The sequence below is a fragment of the Nicotiana tomentosiformis genome, chromosome 11 (genome assembly GCF_000390325.3).
Source record: "Nicotiana tomentosiformis chromosome 11, ASM39032v3, whole genome shotgun sequence".
In the NCBI taxonomy this organism is placed as follows: Eukaryota; Viridiplantae; Streptophyta; class Magnoliopsida; order Solanales; family Solanaceae; genus Nicotiana; species Nicotiana tomentosiformis.
In genome coordinates, this window is record NC_090822.1 from 90,029,201 (window position 1) to 90,055,797 (window position 26,597).

The window sequence follows — 26,597 nt, forward strand, 5'->3', positions numbered from 1 at the left end:
GTATTGGATTTCAGCTCTGTCTAGTTGGACAAAGATCTATCTTATATTGAGGAGCCAGTAGCCATTTTGGACAGGCAGGTCAAAAAGCTCAGGTCAAAGAATATTGTTTCAGTAAAGGTCCAGTGGAGGGGTCAGTCGATCGAGGAGGCGACTTGGGAGACCGAGCAGGATATGCGTAGCCAGTACCCTCATCTTTTCATAGTTTCAGGTATGTCTTTATACACGTTCGAGGACGAACGATTGTTTTAAGAGGGGGAGGGTGTAACGACCCGGCCGGTCGTTTTGAGAGTAATAGCCCTGATCCCTTATTAACTACTTTCCCCAAATGTTTTTCTGCTATTGTGACTTGCCGGGATGAATGGTTTTGAGTTTCGGAGTGTGTCGGGACACTTAGTCCCTAAATGAGAGCTTAAGTCTTAGGATTTGGACCATAGTCGGAACTGTATGAAGACGACTCCAGAATGGAATTCTGTCGGTTCCGTTAGCTCCGTTAGGTGATTTTGGGTTTAGGAACATGTCCGTAATGTGTTTTGGGGTTCTGTAGTAGATTTAGGCTTGAATTGGCGAAAGCTAGTTTTTCGGCGATGTCGGCCGATAGTGGAAATTTTGATATCAAGCTCAGAATGAAATTTCGAAAGTGGTTGTAGGTTCGTAATGTCATATGTGACCTGTATGTAAAATTTGAGGTCATTCGGACTAGATTTGATGTGGTTCGGCATCATTTGTAGAATTTGTAAAACTTTAAATTCTTAGGTTTGAATCCGAGATTAATTCATGATTTTTGTGTTGTTCGACGTGGTTTAAAGGCTCGACTAAGTTCGTAAGGTATTTTAGAATTGGTTGGTATGTTTGGTTGAGGTCCCGGGGGCCTCGGGTGTGTTTCGGAACTTTGCTGGTTCTAGTATTTTTGCACCTGCGTAAAAGAGACGGCAGGTTCGTGAGCCGCACATGCGGAGATGGAAGCTCAGATGCGAGAAATCGAGAGTTGGCCTGGGGTCGCAGGTGCGAGGAAGTTTCCGCATCTGCGATGCCCGCAATTGCGCAATGACGTTCGTAAATGCGCAGAAGCGGAAGGGACTGCGGAGGCGCGAGTGCGCAGATGCGGCCCTTTCCTCGCAGATGCGAAGGCATAGGGGGTAAGTGAGTTGCGCAAATGCGCACGTTTTTCTGCATAAGAGCACCCGTAGGAGCGAGCCCAGGTTCCGTAGGTGCGGAAATACCTGGGCAGTTATTAAAACCGAAGGGCTTCGCGATTTTTATCATTTTTGGCTTTACAAACTCGGGTTGGGGCGATTTTTGAGAGAATTTTCGAGGCATTTCTTGAGGTAAGTTCCTTGTGCTTATTTTTGGTCAATAATCTTGCCTTGCCATATATTTTCCCACCTAGTTAATGTGTATTTAAGGTGGAAATTGGAAGTTGGAGACTAGGGATTTGGGAGTTTGAATTGTGGATTGGAGGACCATTTGGTGTCGGATTTTAGTAAATTTGATATGGTTAGACTCGCGAGTGAATGAGCTTTCTAGTTTCGTGAATTTTCTCGGGTTTCAAGACGTGGGCCCCGGCGGCCGGGTTTGAGCCAATTTTGGATTTTGGCCTAATTTTATAGTTTTTCTTGTGGGATTCATTCCATTAGCGCGTATTGATGGTATTGTACTATTTTGAATAGATTAGGGCCATTTGGAGTCGGATACTCATGGCAAGAATGTGATATCAAGTTGATTTGAGCGGTTCGAGGTAAGTGGCTTGCTTAACCTTGTGTTGGGGACTTTTTCCTTACGATATCTTGTTATTATTTGGTGTGTGGGCGCCGTGTACGTGAGGTGACGAGTACGTACACGGGATATTATTGCAAAAATCATGTTTAACCTTTTAAAATCATAAATTGCTTCTCTTATTAATTGTACTAATATGTTTAATTGTGTAGTTTAGACTAGAAAAGCATGCTTACGTGTTTTAACTTCCTAATTGACATTATGTGCGTCATGTTTAGTTAAGTCCTTATTTGCCTTATCTGTGTCCCGTATAAACTGTATAACTCGATGCCATACCTGCCATTTCATCTTGCATTGCAAATTTAAATTGGGACTACGGACGTATTCCGGGAGATCGCCCCTGTACTGCATATTTACTTTGGGACTACGGACGTATTACGGGAGATCCCCCTGTACTGCATATTTACTTTGGGACTACGGACGTATTCCGGGAGATCCCCCAGCACTGCATAGTTACTCTGGGACTACAGACGTATTTCGGGAGATCCCCTTGTACTGCATATTCATTTGAAACTACGGGACGGTATCCCGAGAGATTTCCCACTCTGTTTACCTTATTTTGAGGCGAGGGCTCCCTTAACTGTTAAATTTTCGAGAATTTCTTTAACTGTGTTACCGTAAATTCTACTTATATCTTTTACTGTTTAATTTATTATATTTACTCTGGTAGGGCCTTGACCTGACCTCGTCACTACTCGACCGAGGTTAGGCTTGGCACTTACTGGGCACCGTTGTAGTGTACTCATGCCCTTCCCTGCACATGTTTTCGTGTGTAGATCCAGGTGCGAGCTATTAGCCTCGGGGTTAGTACGTGCTGCTGATTCTAAGAGACTTCAAGGTACCTCTGCTTGCGTCCGCAGATCTTCGGAGTCCCCTTCTACTCCTTCGTCTAGAAATTTTCCTTATTATCTTAAGACTTTTGTATAGAGCTACATAGATTATAGCAGCTTGTGACTTAGTGATATTCTGAGTCTTGGGAAATTATTTTGTATATGCCGAGTGGTACTACTCTTGGCTATTTATAATATGTTGTTTATCTTTAAAATGTTGTGTTTCTTTATATTTTTAGAAATATTAGGCTTACCTAGTCGTAAAGACTAGGTTCCATCATGACACCTTACAGAGGGATAATTTGGGGTCGTGACATTATGCATGCCCTTATTTGGTGTTTTACTCTGTGATGCATTACAAATTAAAGTTTCTGCAATTTGATACCTACTTTTCCTAGTATTCGTTTTTAGATAACTCTACGTATATATGTAATTTATAGTAGTACTATCATTTATAACCACATATACATCATGAAATTAATTTTATAACTGACTATCATGACCCAAACTCCCTCTGTATAACGTCGTGACGGCACCTAGTCTCTACGACTAGGTAAGCCTAACAAATTGCGAAAAATAACAAAACGAAAGTAAAACTTGGCAACTAACAGTAGTGGATAACTGAATAACTAGTAAAAATGCCGCTCGGCATGTACAATAACCAATACTCTATAAATACACGGTCTTCCCAAAATCCGGAACATCATAAGTCACAAGCTACAGGAGGTAACTAGTATCTCTATACACCAGAGTCTAATAAAATAAGTTGTAACGACCCGGCCGGTCGGTCCGAGAGTTATAACCCCATTTTCCCCATTTCTATTTCTTTTTGTGTTATTCAACTATATTATGTTATAGCGGGTTAGTTGGTTCGGGACCAGAGTGGTTTCAGAGTAAATTGAGATATTTAGTCTCTTAAGTAGAAACTTAAGTTGGAAAAGTCAATCGGATATTGACCTATGCATAAACAATCTCGGATTTGAATTCAGATGGTTACGTTAGCTCCGTTAGGTGATTTTGGACTAAGGAGTGCGTCCGAAATGTGATTTGGAGGTCCGTGGTAGAATTAGGCTTGAATTGGCAAAATTGGAAATTTTGGTGATTTCGGTCGGTAGTGAAAAATTTGATATCGGGGTCGGAATGGAATTCCGGAAGTTGGAGTAGGTTCATAGTGTCATTTGTGACATGTGTAAAAAATTTGAGTTCATTCGGACGTGGTTTGGTTGGTTTCGGCATCGGTTGCCGAATTTAGAAATTTAGAAGTTCTTAGGCATTGGTATTTTTGGTTGAGGTCCCGAGGGCCTCGGGGTGATTCCGGGTGATTAACGGATTTGACAAAGTTGGACTTTGCAGCTGGAGCTGCTGCTTCTGCTATTTTCGCACTTGCAGAAGAAAGGGTCACATGTGCGAGGCCGCTGGTTCACGTGGGGAGTGCGCAGGTGCGGGCGATGCTGGGCCAAGGCTGGGAATGCAGGTGCGAAGAATTGGCCGCATCTACGAGCCCGCAGGTGCGAGGCCTTGAGCGCAGATGCGGAGATGAGGAGTTTGGGCTGGTTTCGCAGATGCACACCTGGGATCGCAGATGCGAGTCCGCAGGTGCGAGGAAGGTGTCTGTAGGTGTGGAAGCTAGGTGATTAAGTAGGTTGCACATGTACGGCTCCTTGGAACGCATGTGCAGTCGTGCGGGTGCGAGAAAATGTCCGCATGTACGAAAAGCCTGAGCAAAAACCATAAATAGAACCCTTCGCGAATTTGGTTCATTTCCACCATTTCTATTCGGTTTTTGGAGCTTTTGGGAGAGCTTTGAAGAGGGAAATAAGGGGATTTCGTTGAGGTAAGTTACTTGAGCCCTAATACTTGTATATATGGTAATTTTCCATTGTTTAATCATGGTAATTAATGAAAATGAGGGGTTAGGGCTTGGAATTTTCGGAGAGTAATTTAAGGATTTGAAGGACCAAACGATGTCAGATTATGATGAATTTGGTATGGTTAGACTCGTGAGTGAATGAGCTTTCTAGTTTTGTAAATTTTGTCGGATTTCGAGACGTGGGTCTGGGGGCCGGGTTTGAGCCAATTTCAGGTTTTGATCTAATTTTGTAGTTTTTCTTGTGGAATTCATTCCATTAGTGCGTATTGATGGTATTCTACTGATTGTGAATAAATTCGGAGCATTTGGAGGACGATTGCAGAGGCAAGAGCATTGCGGGTTAGAGATTTGACCGATTTGATGTAAGTAACGATTGTAAATCTAGTCCTGAGGGTACGAAACCCCTGGATTTTTGTATCATTCTACTATTTTTAGTGACGCACATGCTAGGTCACGGGCGTGTTGGCGTGCACTGTTGGGGATTGTGACTTTGTCGGTCCCGTAGCAACTGTAAAGTTACATACTTTGTTGAAACTATATGATACTTATATGTTTTAGAAAGAGTTTTCTGTAAATTGGGCTGAATGCCAGGTTTGGGCCTTGCGCCGGTGCTGTTTGGACCCTTAGGGGTTTTTCTTACTATCCTCTCATTGTTTTCGATTGAAAATCTATACTCAGTCATGTTTATACTTTTTTACCGCATAACTCAGTTTTATGACCCTATTTCGATGCATATAAATGTTTTGGGCCAAATGCCCTATTTTACTGAAATGCCCGAGTGGCTTGAGAGGTTTGTGACTGAGTGAAGCCGAGGACCTGATTTGTGAGGATGAGTGCGGATCGGGGATTCCCGCCTGCAGCATACTTTATTATTATAGCATATGAGTTGTCCGTGCAGCACGTGAGTTGTCCGTGCAGATTATAGCGCTTGGGCTGAAGGAGCCCCTCCGGAGTCTGTACACACCCCCAGTGAGCGCAAGAACCTACTGAGTGCGAGTGCGAGTGCCGAGTGCTGAGTGACTGGGAGGCATAAGTGATTGTGAGGTATGTCCGAGTGGCAAGAGTGATTGTGAGGTATGCCCGAGTGGCACGAGTGACTGTGAGGTTTGCCCGAGGGGCTGTATATGAGTGATGTTTTGCCCGAGGGGCTGTTTATGATTTCATAATTTTGCTCACCTTTGCATTGAGCCTTTGTTTGAAAAACTATTGGAAACAAAATATCTTCAAATGATTTTTACTGGAACCGGGTTTAAACGAGATGATTTGATTCAAACACTGATTTTTAAAGCATGTTGTACTTTACTAAGATTTCATGATATGAACGTTATATGCTTTATTGCTCGTCACTACTGCTCAGTATTTATTTATTGTTGTTACTTACTGAGTTGGTATACTCACGTTACTCCTTGAACCTTGTGTGCAGATTCAGGTGTAGCTAGACACAGTAGCGGTTATTGAGTGTTCTGGTTGCAGATTTTTCTCGGAGGTAGCTAGGTAGCTGTTTGGCGATCGCAGCCCTTGCTCTTCTCCCTCTAATCTTCCTCTAGTTGTATTTAGCAATTTTCCGGACTGAGTTAACCTTGATATTGTTAGACAGATTGTAGTAGATGCTCATAACTAGTGACACCCCAATGTCAGGCTTTTCTTTTCCGCACTTCTATTTTTCTTTGATTTGAACTCCTTAAATGAAGGTTTTATGTTAAATAGTATTGAAATCATCTTTGAAATGAAAATATCGGTTTGTTTGGAAATGAGTCGGCTTGCCTAGTTCTACGATAGGCGCCATCACGATAGATTAGGTTTTTGGGTCATCACAGATTGGTATCAGAGCCTAGGTTACATAGGTCTCACGGGTCATAAGCGGGTTTAGTAGAGTCTTGCGGAGCGGTATGGAGACGTCTGTACTTATCTTCGAGAGGCTGCATAACCTTTAGGAAACTTCACATTCTTGAATTCTTGTCGTGCGAATTTGTTGATTCTAGTCACTAAACATTTGTTGTTTCATTCTCTCACAAATGGTGAGGATTCGTGCTACCGGTCAGGAGGGCCAGCCACCAGTACCACCAGCCAGGGCCGCGAGAGGCCGAGGCCGCGGGAGAGGCTGTGGTAGGGGCAAAGGTGCAGCCTATACAGCAGCTGGGACAGTACCTGCAGATCCACCGGTTGTCCTAGATCAGGACCAGGTTCCAGTTGTTGATGCACCAGCTCAGGTACCACCTGTGCCTATGTCTTTTAGGCTGACCAATGCCCTAGCATCGTTCATACATTTGATGAATAGTGTATTCCCGCCCTATTTGGACTCATTCATTGATGTATTCATTGATGACATCCTGGTGTACTCTCGTAGACAGGAGGAGCACGCTCAGCATTTGAAGATTGTATTACAGAGATTGAGGGAGGAGAATCTTTATGCAAAGTTCTCCAAATATGAGTTTTGGCTCAGTTCAGTAGCATTCTTGGGGCACGTGATTTCCAATAAGGGTATTCAGGTGGACTTGAAGAAGATAGAGGCGGTGTAGAGTTGGCCCAGACCATCCTCAGCCACAGAGATTAGGAGTTTTCTTGGTTTGGCGGGTTACTACCGTCGCGTTTTGGAGGGATTTTCATATATTGCATCGCCCTTGACCAAATTGACCTAAAAGGGTACACCATTCAGGTGTTCGGATGAGGGTGAGGAGAGATTTCAAAAGCTCAAGATTTCTTGGACCACAACTCCAGTGTTAGTTCTACCATTAGCTTCAGGTTCTTACACCATGTATTGTGATACCTCGAGGATAGGAATTGGTTGTGTTTTGATGCAGGAGGGTAGGGTGATCACCTATGCCTCACGCCAGTTGAAGACCCTTGAGAAGAATTATCCTATCCATGACCTTGGGTTGGCAGCCATTGTTCATACCTTGAAGATTTGGCGTTATTATTTGTATGGGGTTCATTGTGAGATCTATACTGATCACCGGAGTCTGCAGTATCTGTTAAAGCAGAAGGATCTTAATTTGCATCAGTAGAGATGGTTGGAGCTTCTTAAGATCTATAATATCACTATCTTTTACCATCCAGAGAAGGCCAATGTGGTGGCCGATGCTTTGAGTCACCGGGCAGAGAGTTAGGGGATTTTAGCATATCTTCCAGCAGTAGAGAAACCTTTGGTATTGGATGTTTAGGCCTTAGTAGGCCACCTTGTCAGATTGGATATTTCGGGGACAACCGGTGGATCTGCAGGTACTGCACCAGCTCAGGCACCACGTGTGTCTATTGTGATTCCAGGCCTTCAGGAGGCCCTAGCTCAGATTCTAATAGCGTGTACTGGCCTTGCTCATGTGGTCTCTATTTTGACGGCCGTAGCTACTTCTCAAGCCAGGGGAGGCACTCAGACTCCCGTCGCTCGCACACCCGAACAGGTTGTTCGGGGACTTCAGACACCGGATGCACCACCAGCCCAGTCGGTTGCTATTGCTCAGGATTATGTGGTTTCTTCTATGCATGAAGATGATCAGTGTAGGTTAGAGAGGTTTGGGAGACTCCAGCCACCACCTTTCAGTAGCACAGATGGAGAGGATGCTCAGGACCTTTTGGACAGGTGTCAGAGGATACTCCGTACTGCTGGTATTTTGGAGACTTGTGGGGTCTCATTCACTACCTTTCAGTTTTCTGGGGTTGCACTCAGATGGTGGGAGACTTACGAGAGGCGTAGGCCTATTGGCGCAACACCCATTACTTGGCCGCAGTTCTCCATGGTCGATTTGGAGTAGTTCGTATCTCGATCCCGCAGAGAGGAGTTACGCAGACAGTTTGAGTGGCTTAGCCAAGGTGATATGTCTGTGACACAGTATGAGATACGATTCTCTGAGTTGGCCCATTATGCGATCTGGTTGGTTCCCACGGATAGGGAAAGGATCATGAGGTTTATTGATGGTCTCACTTATCAGCTACAGTTGCTCATGACCAGAGAGAGGGTTTCAGGTGCTACTTTTGATGAGGTTATCGACATTGCTCAGCAGATTGAGATGGTTCGCGGTCAGGAGAGGGCTAATAGGGAGGCCAAGAGGCCTCGTGGTCAGGGTGGATTCAGCGGTGCTCCTTTTGGGGGTCAGTTCCAGCAAGGTAAAAGTCGTCATTTCAGACAGGCTCAGTCAGCTCGGCCATTTCATCGGGGTACATCATCTGGCCATGGTTCTCATAGTTCTCATCAGGGGCCACTCATCACTTAGTGCCCTTCAAGTTCAGAGTTCAACCCGTGCTCCACCTGTTCAGGGCTCTTCCATGCCAGGTTCTTTTACCAGTCATCCCGGTGCTAGGGGTTCCCTTCAGTTTCTGCCACCAGCACCGGGGAGTTGTTTTGAGTGTTGGGAGCTTGGGCATATGTGGAGGTAGTGTCCTCGTCATGGAGGTCTATCTCAGCAAAATAGTTAGCCTCCGACTACAGCACCAGTTACCTCACCACACGCCCAGTCAGCTCGGGGTGGAGGTCAATCAGCTAGGGGTCGCCCTAGAGGGGGAGGCAGATCAGGGGATGGTCAGGCCCGTTTCTATGCTATCCCTGCCAAACCAGATGCTATTGCTTCAGATGTTGTGATTACAGGTATTGTCTCAGTTTGTCACAGAGATGCCTCAGTATTATTTGACCCTGGTTCCACATATTCATATGTTTCTTCGTATTTTGCCCATTTTATGGATATGCCCCGTGAGTCTCTAGTTTCTTCTATTCATGTATCTACTCCTATGGGTGATACTATTATTGTGGACCGCATATATCGGTCATATGTGGTGACTATTGGGGGTCTGGACACCCGATTGGATCTATTGTTGCTCAGTATGGTTGACTTTGATGTGATATTAGGTATGGATTGGTTATCTCCATGTCATGCTATTCTAGATTGTCATGATAAGACGGTGACGCTAGCTATGCCAGGAATTCTGAGGGTTGAGTGGAGCGGTTCTGTAGATTATGTACCAAGTAGGGTGATTTCATATTTGAAGGCTCAGTGCATGGTTGAGAAGGGTTGCCTATCTTATTTGGCTTTTGTGCGGGATGTTAGTGCAGAGACTCCTGTCATTGATTATGTTCCTGTGGTACGTGATTTTCCAAATGTGTTTCCTGCAGAACTATCGGGCATGCTGCCTGACAGGGATATTGACTTTGGTATTGATTTGGTGTCGGGGACTCAGCCCATTTCTATTCAACCGTATCGTATGGCGCCGGTGGAGTTAAAGGAATTGAAAGAACAACTTCAGGAACTCCTTGATAATGGGTTTATTAGGCCTAGTGTGTCACCTTGGGGTGCACCTATTCTATTTGTGAAGAAGAAGGATGGTTCCATGAGAATGTGTATTGATTACAGCCAGTTGAACAAGGTCACAGTCAAGAACAAGTATCCTTTGCATCGTATTGATGATTTATTCGATCAGCTTCAGGGAACGAGGTTGTTCTCCAAGATTGATTTGAGGTCTGGTTACCACCAGCTAAAGATTTGGGATTCAGACATTCTTAATATAGCTTTCAGGACCCGATATGGCCAATATGAGTTCTTGGTGATGTCTTTTGGGCTGACCAATGCCCCAACATCGTTCATGCATTTGATGAATAGTGTATTCCAGCCCTATTTGGACTCATTCATTGTTGTATTCATTGATGACATCCTAGTGTACTCTCGTAGCCAGGAGGAGCACGCTCAACATTTGAAGATTGTATTACAGAGATTGAGGGAGGAGAAGATTTATGCAAAGTTCTCCAACTGTGAGTTTTGACTCAGTTCAGTAGCATTCTTGGGGCACGTGGTTTCCAGTGAGGGTATTCAGGTGGAGCTGAAGAAGATAGAAGCGGTGAAGAGTTGGCCCAGACCGCCCTCAGCCACAGAGATTAGGAGTTTTCTTGGTTTGGCGGGTTACTACCGTCACTTTGTGAAGAGATTTTCATCTATTGCATAGCCCTTGACCAAATTGACCTAAAAGGGTGATCCATTCAGGTGGTCGGATGAGGGTGAGGAGAAATTTTAAAAGCTCAAGACTGCTTTGACCACAACTCCAGTGTTAGTTCTGTCATCAGCTTCAGGTTCTTACACCGTGTATTGTGATACCTCGAGGATAGGCATTGGTTGTGTTTTGATGTAGGAGGGTAGGGTGATCGCCTATGACTCGCGCCAGTTGAAGACCCATGAGAAGAATTATCCTGTCCATGACCTTGAGTTAGCAGCCATTGTTCACGCCTTGAAGATTTGGTGTCATTATTTGTATGGGGTTCATTGTGAGATCTATACTGATCACCGGAGTCTGCAGTATCTGTTAAAGCAGAAGGATCTTAATTTGCATCAGCGGAGATGGTTGGAGCTTCTTAAGGTCTATGATATCACTATCTTTTACCATCCAGGGAAGGCCAATATGGTGGCCGATGCTTTGAGTCGTCGGGCAGAGAGTTTGGGGAGTTTAGCATATCTTCCAACAGTAGAGAGACCTTTGGCATTGGATGTTCAGGCCTTAGCGGGCCAGCTTGTCAGATTGGATATTTCGGAGCCTAATCGGGTATTGTCTTGTATGGTCTCCAGTTCTTCTCTTTATGACCGTATCAGGGAGCATCAGTATGATGACCCCCACTTGCTCATTTTTCAGGATAGGGTTCGGAGAGGTGATGCTAGGGACATGACTATTGGTGATGACGACATGCTGAGAATGCAGGGCCGGATATGTGTGCCTAATGTATATGGGCTTCGAGAGTTGATTCTTGAAGAGGCCCACAGCTCGCGGTATTCCATCCATCCGGGTGCCGCGAAGATGTACCAGGATTTGAGGCAGCACTATTGGTGGAGGCGGATGAAGAAGGATATAGTTGGGTTTGTTGCTCGGTGTCTCAACTGTTAGCAGTTAAGTATGAGCATCAGAGACCGGGTGGCTTGCTTCAGAGATTGGAGATCCCAGAGTGGAAGTGGGAGCGGATCACCTTGGACTTTGTAGTTGGGCTCCCACGGACTTCGAGGAAGTTCGATGCTATTTGGGTTATTGTGGATTGGTTGACCAAGTCCGCGCACTTCATTTCAGTTGGTACTACTTACTCTTTAGAGCGGTTGGCTGAGATTTACATCCGAGAGATCGTTCGCCTGCATGGTGTCCCAGTTTCTATCATTTCAGATAGGGGTACTCAGTTCACATCGCAGTTTTGGAGGGCCGTGCAGCGAGAGTTGGGTACTTAAGTTGAGTTGAGTACAACTTTTCACCCTCAGATGGATGGGCAGTCCGAGCGCACTATTCAGAATTATGGAAGTATTTCTCGTGGGATGATCGTGCATGAAAGATGTGTTAGTCATTCGAATGCTAGAATTGGGATCAATTATGATGATTCATGTGTCCTATGAATTTGGAAACTGGAGTTCTCAGAAGCATATTGTTTCAGGGTTGCGACCTGTTTGAGGTGAGAATTTTATTTAAACTCAGTGGAGGCACTAGTTACGTTAATTATTTGTGATAGCTACGCGCTATGAGTGTGCAAATAGGTGAGGTTTGAGCCCATGTGCGGGCATCGTGGCAAGTATTCATACTCGGAAGAATGATTAGGCTATGATATGCCTAGAGTTGACTGTTAAGCATAAAGTTACAACATTTCTCGTATTCGTACCTTTGTGGAGAACTATCTAGCCTATACTTGAGGTTATAAAGAGGCTAATTCCCTGAGAAAACTTGGTAGTTACTATTTCTTCATTAAATTGTCGATTTGAGTTGTGATAGCAGACTTTGCACATGCCTACACTATGGCGTGTTATTTTACCAATCCAGGAGCATGAGAATCTTATTTCATTAGCATATACATGTGTACTTGTATAATTGCTCTTGTATGATATGCTGGGACCGAAGGCCTGTGACCATGTCGTGCGGTTTATGTTAATGTGAGCTCTAGAAGAGTTGGTTGTCATTTTTAGATCTGTGTGTCTTGGTTCTGCTATATATACGATGAGCTTATAGCGTTGCAGTTGTGGTGGTGCTTATTAAACTTGCAATATGGTTCTCTTCTTTGAGACATTTTCCATTTTTGGATACCCGGATTGCGCAGTTTTAGCTTGAGTTATATTTTTGTGGCGTGTCTGTGGGATAGTTGTGTTTAATAATATATGGTAATTGGACCTAGAATGGGTACTATCAGGTTTGATTACGGTATATTTGGGAGGATGACATTGAAAATCGGCTAAGAAAGTGATTATGGTTCTGGTTGGGGAAAGAGAGCTCCATGACTTGTTGATCTGATAAGGGGTTATGAGATTCCGCATGTTTATTTTATTATCAACAGTGTACGAAGGTTTTGGAATGAGGTTTGGCTTGATATGAGGTTTAATACTAGTACTTGGTAAGCTTGGAGTAGTTACTGTGATCGGAAATGGTGCTGTGAACTGCGAGTTGTGTAGTATGTTATGTGATTATATCTGGGGTTATGGCTATGGCTTGATAAGGCTTGTTCAAACTTATACACGATGTAGATGTGAGATTCGCGTCTTGAAAAGAATTTTGGATGTTGGAAATTTGGGTTCTAATACGGACTAAAGTTAAAGTAATGATATTCAATTATGTTGTATTGTCAGGCCTATATGGAATAGGGTGGCGTGGGATCACCCCCCGAGTACGTGCGTGGTAAGATGGAATAGTGATTTGATGGCTTGGAAACAACTCTTGGCACGTTCGAGGATGAACGTATGTTTAAGTGGGGGAGAATGTAACGACCCGGCCGGTCGTTTTGAGTATTACAGCCTCGTTCCCCCATTTATTGCTCAATTTATGCTTTACAGTTGTTGTATGACTTGTCGGGGTAATTGGTTCGGGTCCGGTAAGGTTTTGGAGTAAATTGAGACACTTAGTCTCCAAGATAAAAACTTAAGTTGAAAAGATTGACCGGATGTTTACTTATGTGTATACGACCCCGGAATAGAGTTGTGATGATTCCAATAGCTCCATATGGTGATTTTCGACAAATTATTTGGAAGTCCATCGTTAAATTAGGCTTGAAATGGCTAAAATAGAAATTTAAGTTTGGAAGTTTAACCGGTGAGTTGACTTTTTGATATCGGGGTTGGAATCCGATTTTGGAAATTTTAATAGGTCTGTTATGTCGTTTAAGACTTGTGTGCAAAATTTGAGGTCAATCAAACTTGATTTGATAGGTTTCGGCATCGAATGTAGAAGTTGAAAAGTTCAAAGTTCATTAAGCTTGAATTGGGGTATGATTCATGGTTTTAGCATTGTTTGATATGATTTGAGGCCTCGACTACGTTCGTATAACATTTTAGGACTTTTTGGTATATTTGGTTGAGGTCCCGGGGGTCGGTTAAGTTTCGGATGATTAACTAATCAAATTCGGACTTAAGGAAATATTGGAATTTTTCTGTTGCTGGTGTCTTCACACCATGAGGGACCGCAGGTACGAGCTCGCAAAAGTGAGCTTGGTTGCGTAAAAGTGGAATTGGCTTGGCAAGGGAAGGGGTCGCAGGTGCGCACGCAAGACCGCAGAAGCGGACTCGCACCTGCGATGAGTTGATCGCAGAAGCGAAAGTGAGAGGGGAGGGGCCTCATCGCCGAAGCGGCTTGGGTTCCGCAAATGCGAAGCCGCAGAAGCGGGAACCGCAGAAGCAGCTTAGTGAGCCGCAGATACAAAAACCCCTGGACAGAATAAAATCAGAGCGGTTACGAGATTTTGACATTTTTGGTCATTTCCAACACGGATTGAGGCGATTTATTTGAGAGAATTCACGGAAAATCTTGAGATTCGAGGCATTCAGAGGCCAATTCGCGAGGCAAAGGCATAGCGGAGTAAGAAATTTCATGGTTTGAGGTAAGTAACTCTTCTAATCATGGAGCTGAGAGTATGAACCTTGACTATACGTGTTATGTGTTTGGTGTTGAGGTGACGCACATGCTAGGTGACGGGCGTGTGGGTGTGCACCATGTGAACTGTGACTCCGTTATTTCTGTGGTACTATGTAGTTACCTGAACTTATCTATAATCATGAAATCTCTATGTACTAGAGTTATCGAGTTGTGATTCATGTTAGAAACCATGTCTATGCTACATGCTTATTCTGTTGGGACCCACTGAGGTCATTATTGTTGTTGAGTTATTTGCTTACATTGCAATGTCATACTCAGTCATATTCATTCATTGCATATCATATCCCAGTCTCCGTTTCTATATAAGATACAAAATATCATCATTTTGGGCTAGTTCATGTCATTGTGAGCCCGAGATACTGGAGAGGTTGATGACTGAGTGAGGTCGAGTTCCTGATTTTGAGATATTGATACTATAGCACGTGAGTTGTCCATACAGATTTTAGCACTTGGGATGAAGGAGCCCCTCCGGAGTCTGCACACACACCCAGTGAGCGCGATTGATTTATATTGAGGGATGGATCTTCCCTGGTTATGGATCTTGTCCGAAGCATTTATACCTGGGATGGATCTTCCCCAATAGTTGGATTGCCCCTACTTAGTACTGAGTGACTGATGGCCAGTTGATGTATATATTCCGGGATGGATCTTACCTACGCGGGATTGGCTATATACAGTACTGAGTGATTGAGCGTGATGAATTGAAAGTATGAGACAGTGAGATTGAGTACTCCGAGAGTCTGAGTACATGAGTTCATCTCTGAGATACATTGCATTGACATGCACACATAACATACAGGCATAGAGATGTATCTTCCTCATGTTGTACGGTATCACGTCATTTATTACTTCTCACACATGTTGTCATATGGGCATAGTGATGTATTTTACACTGGCTATCTGGAAAGAAAATGAAACATCTTATTTATTGTTGAAAGGATTTTTGGGGGAAATTATTGTTTTCAAACTTACTTATATTTTTGGCAACTTCGGTAAATGATTTGGGTTTTCACTGATATACTTGAAAGGCGGAACTATTTTCAGAAATCATGATTAAGCTGAGCATTTTATCTCTGAGTGTTTCTTTTATTACTTGTTTTACGTTGTTATGGACTGTTGTTGGCTATTGGTGTTGGACCCGGCCTCTGTTCCAGCTCGTCACCTCTGTTTTAAAAGGCGTTTCTGGGGCGAGCCCTGGGGCGATGGTGTGGGGCGAAAGTCTCAAGAGGCATACGCCCCGCAATTTGAGACGTACGCCCGGGCGTTCGGGGCGCGTTTTTTTAGTAAGGAGTAAGCCTAGAGACTTTTTTAAATTAAAATAAAATTTATTGAATTAGTCCTTCATATAATACCCAAATTCTCAAAAGTGAGTTTGGTAATTACTCAAAAGTTTAGAAAAGGAACTCAAAAGTATTAAATTTAAAAGTAAAGACCTTTTTTATTGATTTAAGCCCTAATTCATGATTTTCTCAAATTTTTATCTTATCCGCTAGTCTGCTAACATCTCCCAAAAGCAACGAATATTTAATTTTTTTTACAAATACAAAGAGAACTACATTTTTCTTCATAGCAGCAAATTCAAAGTTCAAATTGCAGGTTAATCATCCTTTTTGTTCCTCCATATATAAAACTTTATTCTTTTAGACTCAAATTACTTGGGCTTGTAAGTAACGTATAATAGATTGTTTTGATTAGTTTTTTTGTGGGGATGGAGAACACACATATATATATATATATATATATATAGTTTTCTTCAATTTTAATGCAATTTTACCTGTTTATAAATATTAATTGTCATTATATTATTTTATAAAATATTAAAAATTAAATACTTATGGGGCTTACGCCCGGCTGAGGCATATGTAAAATGCCCCGCTTTACGCCCACGCCTTTTAAAACACTGCTCGTCACTTCTTTCAACCTAAGGTTAGGTTTGTTACTTATTGAGTACATGGGATCGTTTGTACTCATACTACACTTCTGCACCTTGCGTGTAAATGTTGGTTGTTGACGTTGCTGAGAGCTACGGGAGCTGGATTTGAACATGTACCCACGTTCCGGTTGTAGCTGCCTCTTGTTCATGGTAGCCTTAGATTTATAAAGATCTGTCTATATACATTTCGAACAGATATTGTATTTATTTCATACCAGCTTTGTATATTCTAATCTTAAAAGCTCATGATTTGTACTACTAGTCATTGGGGAATGTATAAGATTTAGATACTTGCTTTTACTTAATTGTCTTGTTAAATTTCATTGAAATTGGATAGTTGATAACTGGTTTACCTAGCGGGTTGGGTTAGGTGCCATCACGACTAGTTGGATTTTGGGTTGTGACAACCAATATGGCATATAACTATACCAACATGGTATATAACTTTACTGGTTAATTTTCGGCAACTGTATAACTATACTACTATTACATAACACACGTGCATAAAGAGAAAAATAAAAAATAGTGTATCACATATTAATATAATAAAGTATTTCAAGATATTGTACTATACTATTATTATTAAAAGAAAATCAATTAGTGTACCAATTAAATACAGCTAATACAATCAAAAACTGATTCAACTAGTATATGATACCAATATAGTATATAACTATACTAATGGGGTATATAGTTGTACGGGGTCGTTCCAACAACTGCATATAACTATAAAAAATATTACAGAATACACAAAATCTATGTCCATAAGTACAAGAAAATCTAACACAGCAAAACATGATCATATAAATCATTTCAGAATATAATTCACTTAAAAATGCAGCTAAAACAACCAAAAAGTATTCCAACTACCATATGATACTAATATGACATATAATTATACCAATAGGGTATAAGTTCTACTAATTAATTCCAAAAAACTATATATGACTATACTACTATTACATAATACACATGCATAAAGAGAAAATCAAAAAATAGTGTACCACATATTAATATAAGAATATACTTCAAGATATTGTATTATAATACTATTATATAAAACAAACGCATAAAGAAAAAATCAAAATGATTACATAATACACATGCATAAAGGAAAATTAAATAAATTCAAGATACTGTACTATTCAACTATTACTAAAGAAAAATAAAATAGTGTACCAATTAAATGTAGCTAATACAACCAAAAAATATTCCAACTAACTTATAATACCAGTATAGTATATAGTTATACCAACAGGGTATACAATTGTACAGAAAGAGTTTAATTTTTTTTAATTCAATTATTAAACTGAAATAATATCAGTTGTCACATAATCTAATTAACTCAATGAGAACTTATGCAATGAATAAAACCTCCATGGAATTCCATTAATGTTAATAAATATTATTGTTTATATATTGAAAATGTGGACAACAATTGGACAAAAATTTAGGACAATCCTTTTGAAATTGTGGTATGCACGGCAACCGGGAGTTTCTCCGATCAACTTATTCCTCGTGTCCATTTTTCTCATTGCGAATATCCTATTTTATTTTTATTTTTATTTTTCAAATAATTATTAATATATGTTTCTACGGTCATACATATTATAGACGGAAAGATAGTCAAAAGTAATGTGATTCAGTCACAAGGATCAGTGGAAAGCCAATATATGCTCTTAAGACACGGAAGGAACATTTTCCAGAGAATTGCTTAAGCTATATATTCAGCCTATTCTTTCTCATTATCATATTTTCTGCTAGTTTCAACTCTTATGCATCTAATGATTCGGCTTATCAACATACATTATCTTCGGTACATCCGTTTCTGTTTCCTCTTTTATACAGTGAGAGTTTTTTTGTCAAAAAATATACAAGTGATCATCCTCTCGCAGAGCAGCCAAATCCTCCACTTGAGAGCCATCCGCCATGACAATAGTGGTTCCTCTTTTCCCAAACTTTGTTTCTGCACCCACCAAATAACATGGTTAGACAGGATTCTGAATACTTGTCTTCAAAAAGGTCATAAGTTTCATATAAGAGGACGACGAAATTTTTGAAGAGATGAATTCTACAATCTTTCAAAATCAATTTAATCATCACCTGCTATACTTAGGAGATCTTCAACTGAATCAGGTAGATGGATTAGTTTTCCTGCATTTCCTCCTTCATTTGGTCTACGATTATCTGGATGATATCCGTGAATTATAACTCTCGTAGGAAGTGTCGTTGACAGGACAGGAGTTGTTGTAGGTATGACTGCATGCAAAATGAGGGTTTAGAATCCTTTAAAGTTAGTTGAATCACTGAGAATAAAAGTAGTAGTCACAGTCACACACATTCAGGGAAGAAATGAAACAGAAAGGAAGGAACATTAAGAGTATAACAGATTATAATCAACACTGGTAAATTTTGATATGAACTGCACACTCTAAGTGAAGTGCGAGCTTACTGTTTTCTTGTTGAGCTTGTTCTGTTTGATCTTGTGTCCCGGCTTCAATAACTGTGGCTTCCTGCAATTGAATGAGGCAACAGAAAAGGGACTTTAGAGGTTTTCATATGTCGGACAGTATAACATTAGTTTGCTCTGTATGTTAACTAAGAGGTCATTTCGGTGATTGCAAATCATGAAATCTTTTCTGGACAAAATTTTTTCCTGTTTCTGGACATTAAGAAAGAAAAAGCTCTTAGTTACCTCGCTATATAAGTCATCAAGAAATTCTGATATGAGCGGCATTTCTGCTAGCTCCTCCATTTTCAATCCCTTCAGATGCTGATAATATAATGCCACAAATTAAGATCAGCAATAAGGGTGACATAATTAAGTATAAATAGAGATATAACTAGTTACATGGAATTAAGAGCTGAATGCTGATTCCGTTAAACTGTCATATAATAGGAAAATGCCAGTGTTTTTTGATGACTGAGACTCAATCAAAAATAGAGTTAGGTACAGGGAAAATGGATAAATTAACGCTACCAAAGCATGCACCTGAACGAAATTGGCGAGAATTATCTTTCCATCTTCTTTAAGGGGCTGCACAAGTTGCTTGAAATGATGATGACTAATCCGAACAACCTGAGAAAGCCTCTTACTTCTCACTGTGAAAGGTTGAGGGATATTAAATATCACACCTATGTCTCCAAACATTTCTTGAGACCCCAACTTTGATAGAAACTGTCAGTAGCAAGATTTGAACTTCTTATCAGAAGAATTAATAGCCATATATATATCCCAATTACTTGTGCTTTGCATTAAGATTTTACTGATATGATAAATATCATCTCAATTATTTGATGGTTGGTATATAATGTAAATAGAGATAACAGAGATTCCTATGGTTAGCATCAGCTTTAATACACATTTGACCTGAAAGTTCCATGTTTCTGCTGAGTTGTCAGATTAATATACATCATGTGTTGCAGTTCAACTAGATTTTAGCATTGTTGGTTTTTTATTAATTAGCACCATTGAACAATGAGAAGATGAGATAGGTTACCTGTTCTGTTCCATTCTTGTATGTAATAACATCCTGCAGCGGTCAGTAAGTTAGTTACGTGCTCTCTGGTATACAACGAGCAAATTAAAACTTGACTGGAATGAATTGCACATACCACAGCCCCAGATACAACTATGTAGAAATCTGTCGGTATCTCATTTTGAATGACAATGTCCACTTTCGGTGGGAAATATTCTGCTTTTATCTCTGAGACCTGTATTATTAAAAGTGAAAGAACATAGCTTAATTAGTTCTATGGATTGCTGCAGTAGTTGAAGTTTAAAACAAGAACAACAACATGATTGCTCTTTGTTTCCTGGTAATTCTTCAACATTTCATTAGATTATGCAGGTATCAACAATTCAGTTTTACATATGCCTATAATATAATTAGCTGCAGGGAGGTTAGGGATGAAAACATTACCAACTGGATTATAAAATCTTCGGAGACTCCTTTGAAAAGGTAGGTATTTTCTAAAGTTGTACGAAAGAGATGCTTTGAAATGCTAGATCTTATAGCCTTGGGCAAGTCCTCTAATACTTGTTCTTGCTGTAGTTCTGCTGTCTTGAATTTCAGTGTCAAATGTGCCAGCATTTGCTCTTTTAGTCCTTCAGGAAGTCTATTCTTGCTTGAATAACTCAGGATCTTATTGATCGCATCCCTCTGCAGACAGTTCACAAGTAACTAGGCTAAATCTTGAAAAGAGGTGAGAAAATTAATGCAGGAAAATGGTAATTACCATGGCAAAAGTTCGAACAGCGGTATGGACAATAAGGTTAGTCATGTTGCCGATTAAGTAGGCAGTAAGTCCAATGTTGAAAAGCATGTAAAAGATGGTGAAGATCTTCTCTTCAGTATTCACAGCATAGAGATCGCCATAGCCAACTGTTGCGAGGGTGGTAATAGACCAATACATGGAGTAGGTGTATCCTTGCCAGATACTTTTTGTTTTGAAATCAGGAATATTTTTCCCAATCCAGGTATCCTCTGAATTATGATAACGTGTTGCCAGCCAGAAATAGAAACACCCTGCTGAATGCACTGCAAATAATGTTACCTGTCGTTGAATACAACCATAAGAAGATCAATGCCATTTCAAGATGACATATATTGATGCCTATATATTATGGTCAGGTAAAAAGTAATGTAATATATAGCTAAGATGACAAGTATTTACACAAATAAGTTTACAGTATCTTGTCCAGAAGTAGCTGAATCGAGTGTCCTTCTCCAGCCTGGAAGGAATTAAGGGGAAGCGTTTAGCTGATTATATAATGTCTAACTTTAAAGGAAGTGACGATATTTATGGAACATATATAGAATTGCATGAGAATTGATCCATGTTTAGGAATTATAAGTTATATACCTTGAGAAGAATTCACTAACACGACGCAGTCGCCAGAGTCTAAGCAAGTTGAGAAAGCCAAAGACTGGTCCTCGGTTCATTTTTCCAGTGACGATCCGGTTTATGGTTTGAAATGGTAGAGTTGAAGCTACATCCATTGGAAACCATAGATGTGATATGTACCTTTTCAAACAGAAGAGAAATCCAACAACATCAATTCCCTACTCAAGTAACTTCAGACTTTCACTACACCAATAGTAAGGGGCTTTTTCGCATTAATTGCTACTCTCTCCATCCCAATTTAATATCACTGTTCGACGAGTTTTTACTTGACTGTATTATTTTCATATCCCTTTTAAATATTTTGAATTGTTCATTATTGTAACTTATAGAAGTAGTACATATATATATATAGTTTGGAAACTATGTTAAATTTTATTTCAAAAATCTTAAAGATTTCATGTCAGAATTCACGGACAAAATTAAAATGTTTGACTCTCAAAATCGAAATGGTGCTATATAAATTGGGACAAGGGAATACCTATTAAGGGTCTTGTGTACACTAGTACGTACCAACATCTTCTGATTTATTAGTGAAGGCTCATCGTGTGCTACTAACTTGTGAACATGAAGGTAAAATAAAGCTTCCATTTCCCAAGCAGTTATTTATATTTTAACAGGAAGTACCATTAGAAATAAAATGTCAGCACTTGAAAACTCATTTTCATCTTGATCTCTTTTTCAAATATTGAACCAAATGAGCGTATAGGGTTACCTGAAAGCAATTTTGTTGTGTTCTTCGACAAGCAAGTAAGTAGATTTGTCCAAGTATGCAACGAAGAAAGTGAGAATAATGTCAATAGCAAAGAAGGCGTCAACCACTAAATCAACAGGCAAAAGTGCTCCAGTTGCTGCCTTGTTGAATGCCAGTTCAAAGGGAGATGACCATGCTGAGTACACCACCAGTACCACCAGAAATGTTTGCCATAATCTGCATTTGCCATTACGTTAAAAAAAAAAAAGAGTACTGAAAGTAAATGATCCTTGCGTATATTAATTTACTTTAATTTAACCTATTTTTCATTTAGTTGGTTCAAAAGAAAATGATATCTTCCTTAAATAAATTCAAGACGTACCAAGTCCAACAAGTCAAACTAGCATATAAAGGTCCAGATTTATAAGTAATATTTATAATTTGATGTAAGAGCTTTAGAATATTTATACACCTTCTAACCATTTCTTTTGTCCAGTTAAATAGTTCTATTTTGATTTAGCATTGAGGTTAAAATAGAAGTTGAAAACATAAGCTTAATTAGTGTTTGTTGCCTGCGTTGAAGGAACATATATGGTCATAATTTGACTTTTATATATATATTTGATAATGAGAATAAATAAAGAGAAAGTTGTACAGAAGTTGACAGTAAAAGTGAATGTTGTAAAAGTATTTTATACCTTATATAATAATCAAAAGAAAGAAATTAATTGAAGACATGTTAAAAAGAAAAGAAGACAATATTTAATTCAATAAGAGTATTTGTTCAACATATATTTAAACAAAAATATAATACAATATAATAGCTTGTCAAATTCTCCTTATTTTTCTTAAGCTCCCTATATATATAGCTTAACTTGGTCAACGTCAAAAGGAATGATAATTTAATCTGGAAGTAAAAGTAAATATTCTAAATTTCAATTTATGTAGCAGTATTTGATCTAAAACTTTTGAAATTTGTGATCTAAAACAAGCCATAAATATTTGTGTGGCTATAAATTATTTTATTACAAGTAAAAGAAAATTTTAAAATTAAATTATTTACAAGTATAGAAGTATGACAATTTTCTTGAACACACCAAAAAGGAAAATATAACATTTAAATTAAATCTAATTTATACGACCTTTTCCGGTTGTGCATATGGTCGGTAGAGATCTGACAAGTGTATTTACTCCCAAAAATAAGAAGGGCCTTTGAAATTGGAATTGTTTCATTTGATTATCTCTACTTGCGAAAATGGTACTACCTTCGCTTCACAATAAGTAATTTTTTTTGTTATTTTTTACACAAATTAAGAAATTTATCTTTAAACATTAATTAGAAATAAAATTGATCGTATTAACCTTTATTATCTCTTCACATAAATACTCCTAACACATACTCCAATAATATTTACTCCAAGGATAATATAGGAAAAAAATAATTAATTAATTTTTAAAATTTAAAAAAATTATTTATTTTGAACCACAAAAAAAAAGTCAACCGAAGAGAGTGACTTTAATATGAAGTAAGTTTTGTCTCTTCAACAGTAAGTGTCAAAAGTCTCCACGAGATCTAATTAATGAGAGTGGGTTTTAATCAACATAAAAGTGAAAGTACTCAGCCTTCATTAAAGGCCCTTAAATTTAGGCTACCCATATTATCACGAAAGTTAGATTGGTTCTAAAGCTAAAAGGTGTAATAGTATCACTCGATCTAATTCTCTAACTAACACATGCAGAACTCAACAATGGTGTCAACTGTCAACACCTCCCGGCCTGCGGATTTCGGATTTCAACCTTATGAATTCAATTATATTTTTAGTACAAATTTTGATTTAGAATTAGTTATATGTACGTATTTAATATATTTGTAATATATATATGTATAAGGTTTGTTTTGTTACCTTTTGTTATTTGGATTCCAACAAAATGAGCCAGTAGTTACATGCAAAGAAACTTAAATAAACAGCTAACTAGAAAAAGGAAATTAAAGAGAAGAAATGTTGAAGGAAATGGACATACCTGTATCTACGATCATAAGGAGCAATAACAAATCTTTTAAGCTTAACAGAGCCTTCACCCATCACAGTTCCAAAAGCTGGCAATATGCTGCTGGAAACTGAGGCTATGTTTCGTATTTCACCGCTGGAATGCCGCCGGAACAACAACGGCATCGGAGACCTCGTCTCCGATAACGGCACCGGCGACCTCGTCGTGTCCGAGTATGACATATTTTTATTTTTTTTGCTGAGATTGAAGGGAAAAATTGAGAGGTTTTTTAATAATTGGGTGGAGTTTTTCTGGAGACTTTGTTTGTTTTTCTTCTTTTCTGATTTCAAATTTGCATATATACTATGAACATTTAAGGGAAGGGAAGGTAGTGTTGAGCATTAACGTATAGAGTATTACTTTTAGTGGAGATAATAATTTAGTTTTTTATAGTAAGGGATAGAGACAAAGAGAGAGAAAAGTGTTGACTTATATATGTAACTAAATAAACCTTATCTTTGATCTATAATTGAAGTACTAAACCGGAAAAGTTGACAAGTCCAAAAAAAAGTAGAATTATATAAAAGAATTAGAATAGAGAAATCCTCATACTTACGCAAAATTTAACTTTATATAATGAATATTTTGAACATGAAGATCGCAGTGTACTATCTTATATCGCAAAAAACAAGGGATGAAGCATGGGCAGAGTTAGGGATCGGAATGAGTTTATTTGAATTCTTTTTGCTAAAATATTATACTGCAATATAGCCATATACAAGGTTAAAACTATTTTTTTTTTACGTAAACATATTGCATCCTCAATCATTAACGTTTTGGTGTGTTTATTTTTATATATTTTAAAATTTTCCTTAATGAAAATTTTGGGTGTATCTCTAGTATGTAGTGTCACTGGCAAAAGATGACACTTCGTGCATGCATCCGAACTCTTCATTATTAGGGTCTAGTCGTTGACTTCATGTGATCTGGCTTTCTAAAATCAGCACTGACTTATATATAGAATTAGTTGTTTGGAATCATGTGGAATGAAATTAATGCACCCCTTCAGAATTGTTTAATCGGATGTCACCGAAAGCCACCTTCAGACCATTTGACCTCACAGCAGTTGCAAACATCTCTATCCGTAACGTAAAGTGATGCAGGATCGGTTGTCAACTTTATCTTTTAAGGACCTGCAATGCCTTTTTAGCAAAATAGCCTAAAGATTATATGCTAGTGAGTTTGCACTAAGGGTAAAAGGTCAATTTTGCCCTCGAATATAAACTACTATTAGAAACGGGGCAATTTTGTCATTCGTTTCGCTTTTTGGAACAAAAATACCCGCACCGCAATCAAGTAGCTTAGAAATGATCTCATTAACCAAGTAGCTAAAAAAATGTCATCCCATTTACAAGTAGCTCAAAATTGCCCTCCTCGCTAACAATTGCTCCAATTAGACCGGCAAAAAATTAAAAGGAATAGTGAATTTCGAAGCAGGCTGGTTAAAATTCTAACTTTGGCTGTGAGATATGACATTAATTCTTTAATTCGTTTGGTACATGAGATAAGAATAATAATTTCGGGATAAATTTTGGGTTTAACTTTATTTTAAAATAGTGTGATTAGTTATCCTATATAGAAGGTGGGATAACTAATCCCATGAGATATCCCACCATTGTACCAAATGGAACGGCGGGGACACTACCTCCTTGACTTTTGAATGAAAGTGGTAACCTCCTTGAGTAGCATTTCCCAGTGAGCTTTTAAATATTTAAACAACTATCCTTTTTTCTGCTTATCATATAGAGGTTCAATAAACAAAGCATATGAACCACTACTTCAGAATGATAGATCATAGTCTACTTCAGAAGGCGAAGATTTTGTATAAGTGTTGACTATGGTTAAGCATAGCAAACTGATTCTATTAGTGTTAAGTTAAGAGTAGAGTTAGTTGTTATGAGTTAAAGAGTTAGTTTAAGTTAGTTAATGAGTCAGTTAACATTGTAGAGATATATAAATACTGTGTACAGTGCATTGACAATAATAAATCAATTTCTTTTTCTCAGTTTCACAGGTTCTGCTACTGCATTTCTCTTAGCCTCTCTCCTAAAACACCCAGCTATTCGTCTGTGACTGAGCTCTAACCGACATTGCCATGGCTGCTAACAATAAGTAACAAACAACAGAATTTCCTGCAATGGTTTAAAGAAAATATGTTCTGGATGCATCAATTTATTTACTAAACCAATTTCTTTAAACTCTAGTGGTAGTCTTAATGAAAAACTGATGCACAAGGAAAGCATTTAATTTTATGCAAAAAAGAAAGAAAGATGGAAACTGATTAATTTAATCTCATTCTAAATATTTGTTCTACACTTGTGAAGAAAAATGTTACTGTTTGTCAAGATCCAGGGAATTCATGAGTCAAAATTTGAGAAGTTTTAGGACTAAAATATCCTCATGGTTCGCAGTTTTGTAGAGAATCAAAAGCTTCCAAATGTTTAGGTAACCTCAATAAATAACATGCTATACACTTGTGAATAGAACTATTAATGTTTGTCAAGATTTAGGAGTTCACGAGTTTAGTAATGAGAATGATTTTAAGATTAAATAATCCTAGTGATTCGTGCTTTACCACTGCATCATTTAAAGAATCAAAAGCTTCCAAATGTTTATGTCACGTCTGTTTACCCTCAAAATCAGATAACAATAAAATTTATATGTGATTTTAAGGATACGTGATCT

The 26,597-nt window shown here is 39.1% G+C and overlaps 1 protein-coding gene across 1 annotated transcript; it reads right to left on the reverse strand.

Annotated features, from left to right (window-relative positions):
- Nucleotides 1-17,919: 17,919 nt before the first annotated feature.
- LOC104103008 (potassium channel KAT3-like) lies at nucleotides 17,920-24,276 on the reverse strand. Its single transcript, XM_009610875.4, has 13 exons — nucleotides 23,886-24,276; nucleotides 21,885-22,100; nucleotides 21,131-21,292; nucleotides 20,942-20,999; nucleotides 20,504-20,821; nucleotides 20,188-20,427; nucleotides 19,880-19,978; nucleotides 19,765-19,797; nucleotides 19,257-19,442; nucleotides 18,960-19,037; nucleotides 18,717-18,777; nucleotides 18,368-18,523; nucleotides 17,920-18,230 (listed from the first exon to the last, which is right to left on the reverse strand). The coding sequence occupies exons 1-13, from the start codon at nucleotides 24,092-24,094 to the stop codon at nucleotides 18,127-18,129; spliced, it is 1,920 nt and encodes a 639-aa protein (XP_009609170.1). The 5' UTR covers nucleotides 24,095-24,276; the 3' UTR covers nucleotides 17,920-18,126.
- Between the last annotated feature and the right edge of the window lie 2,321 nt (nucleotides 24,277-26,597).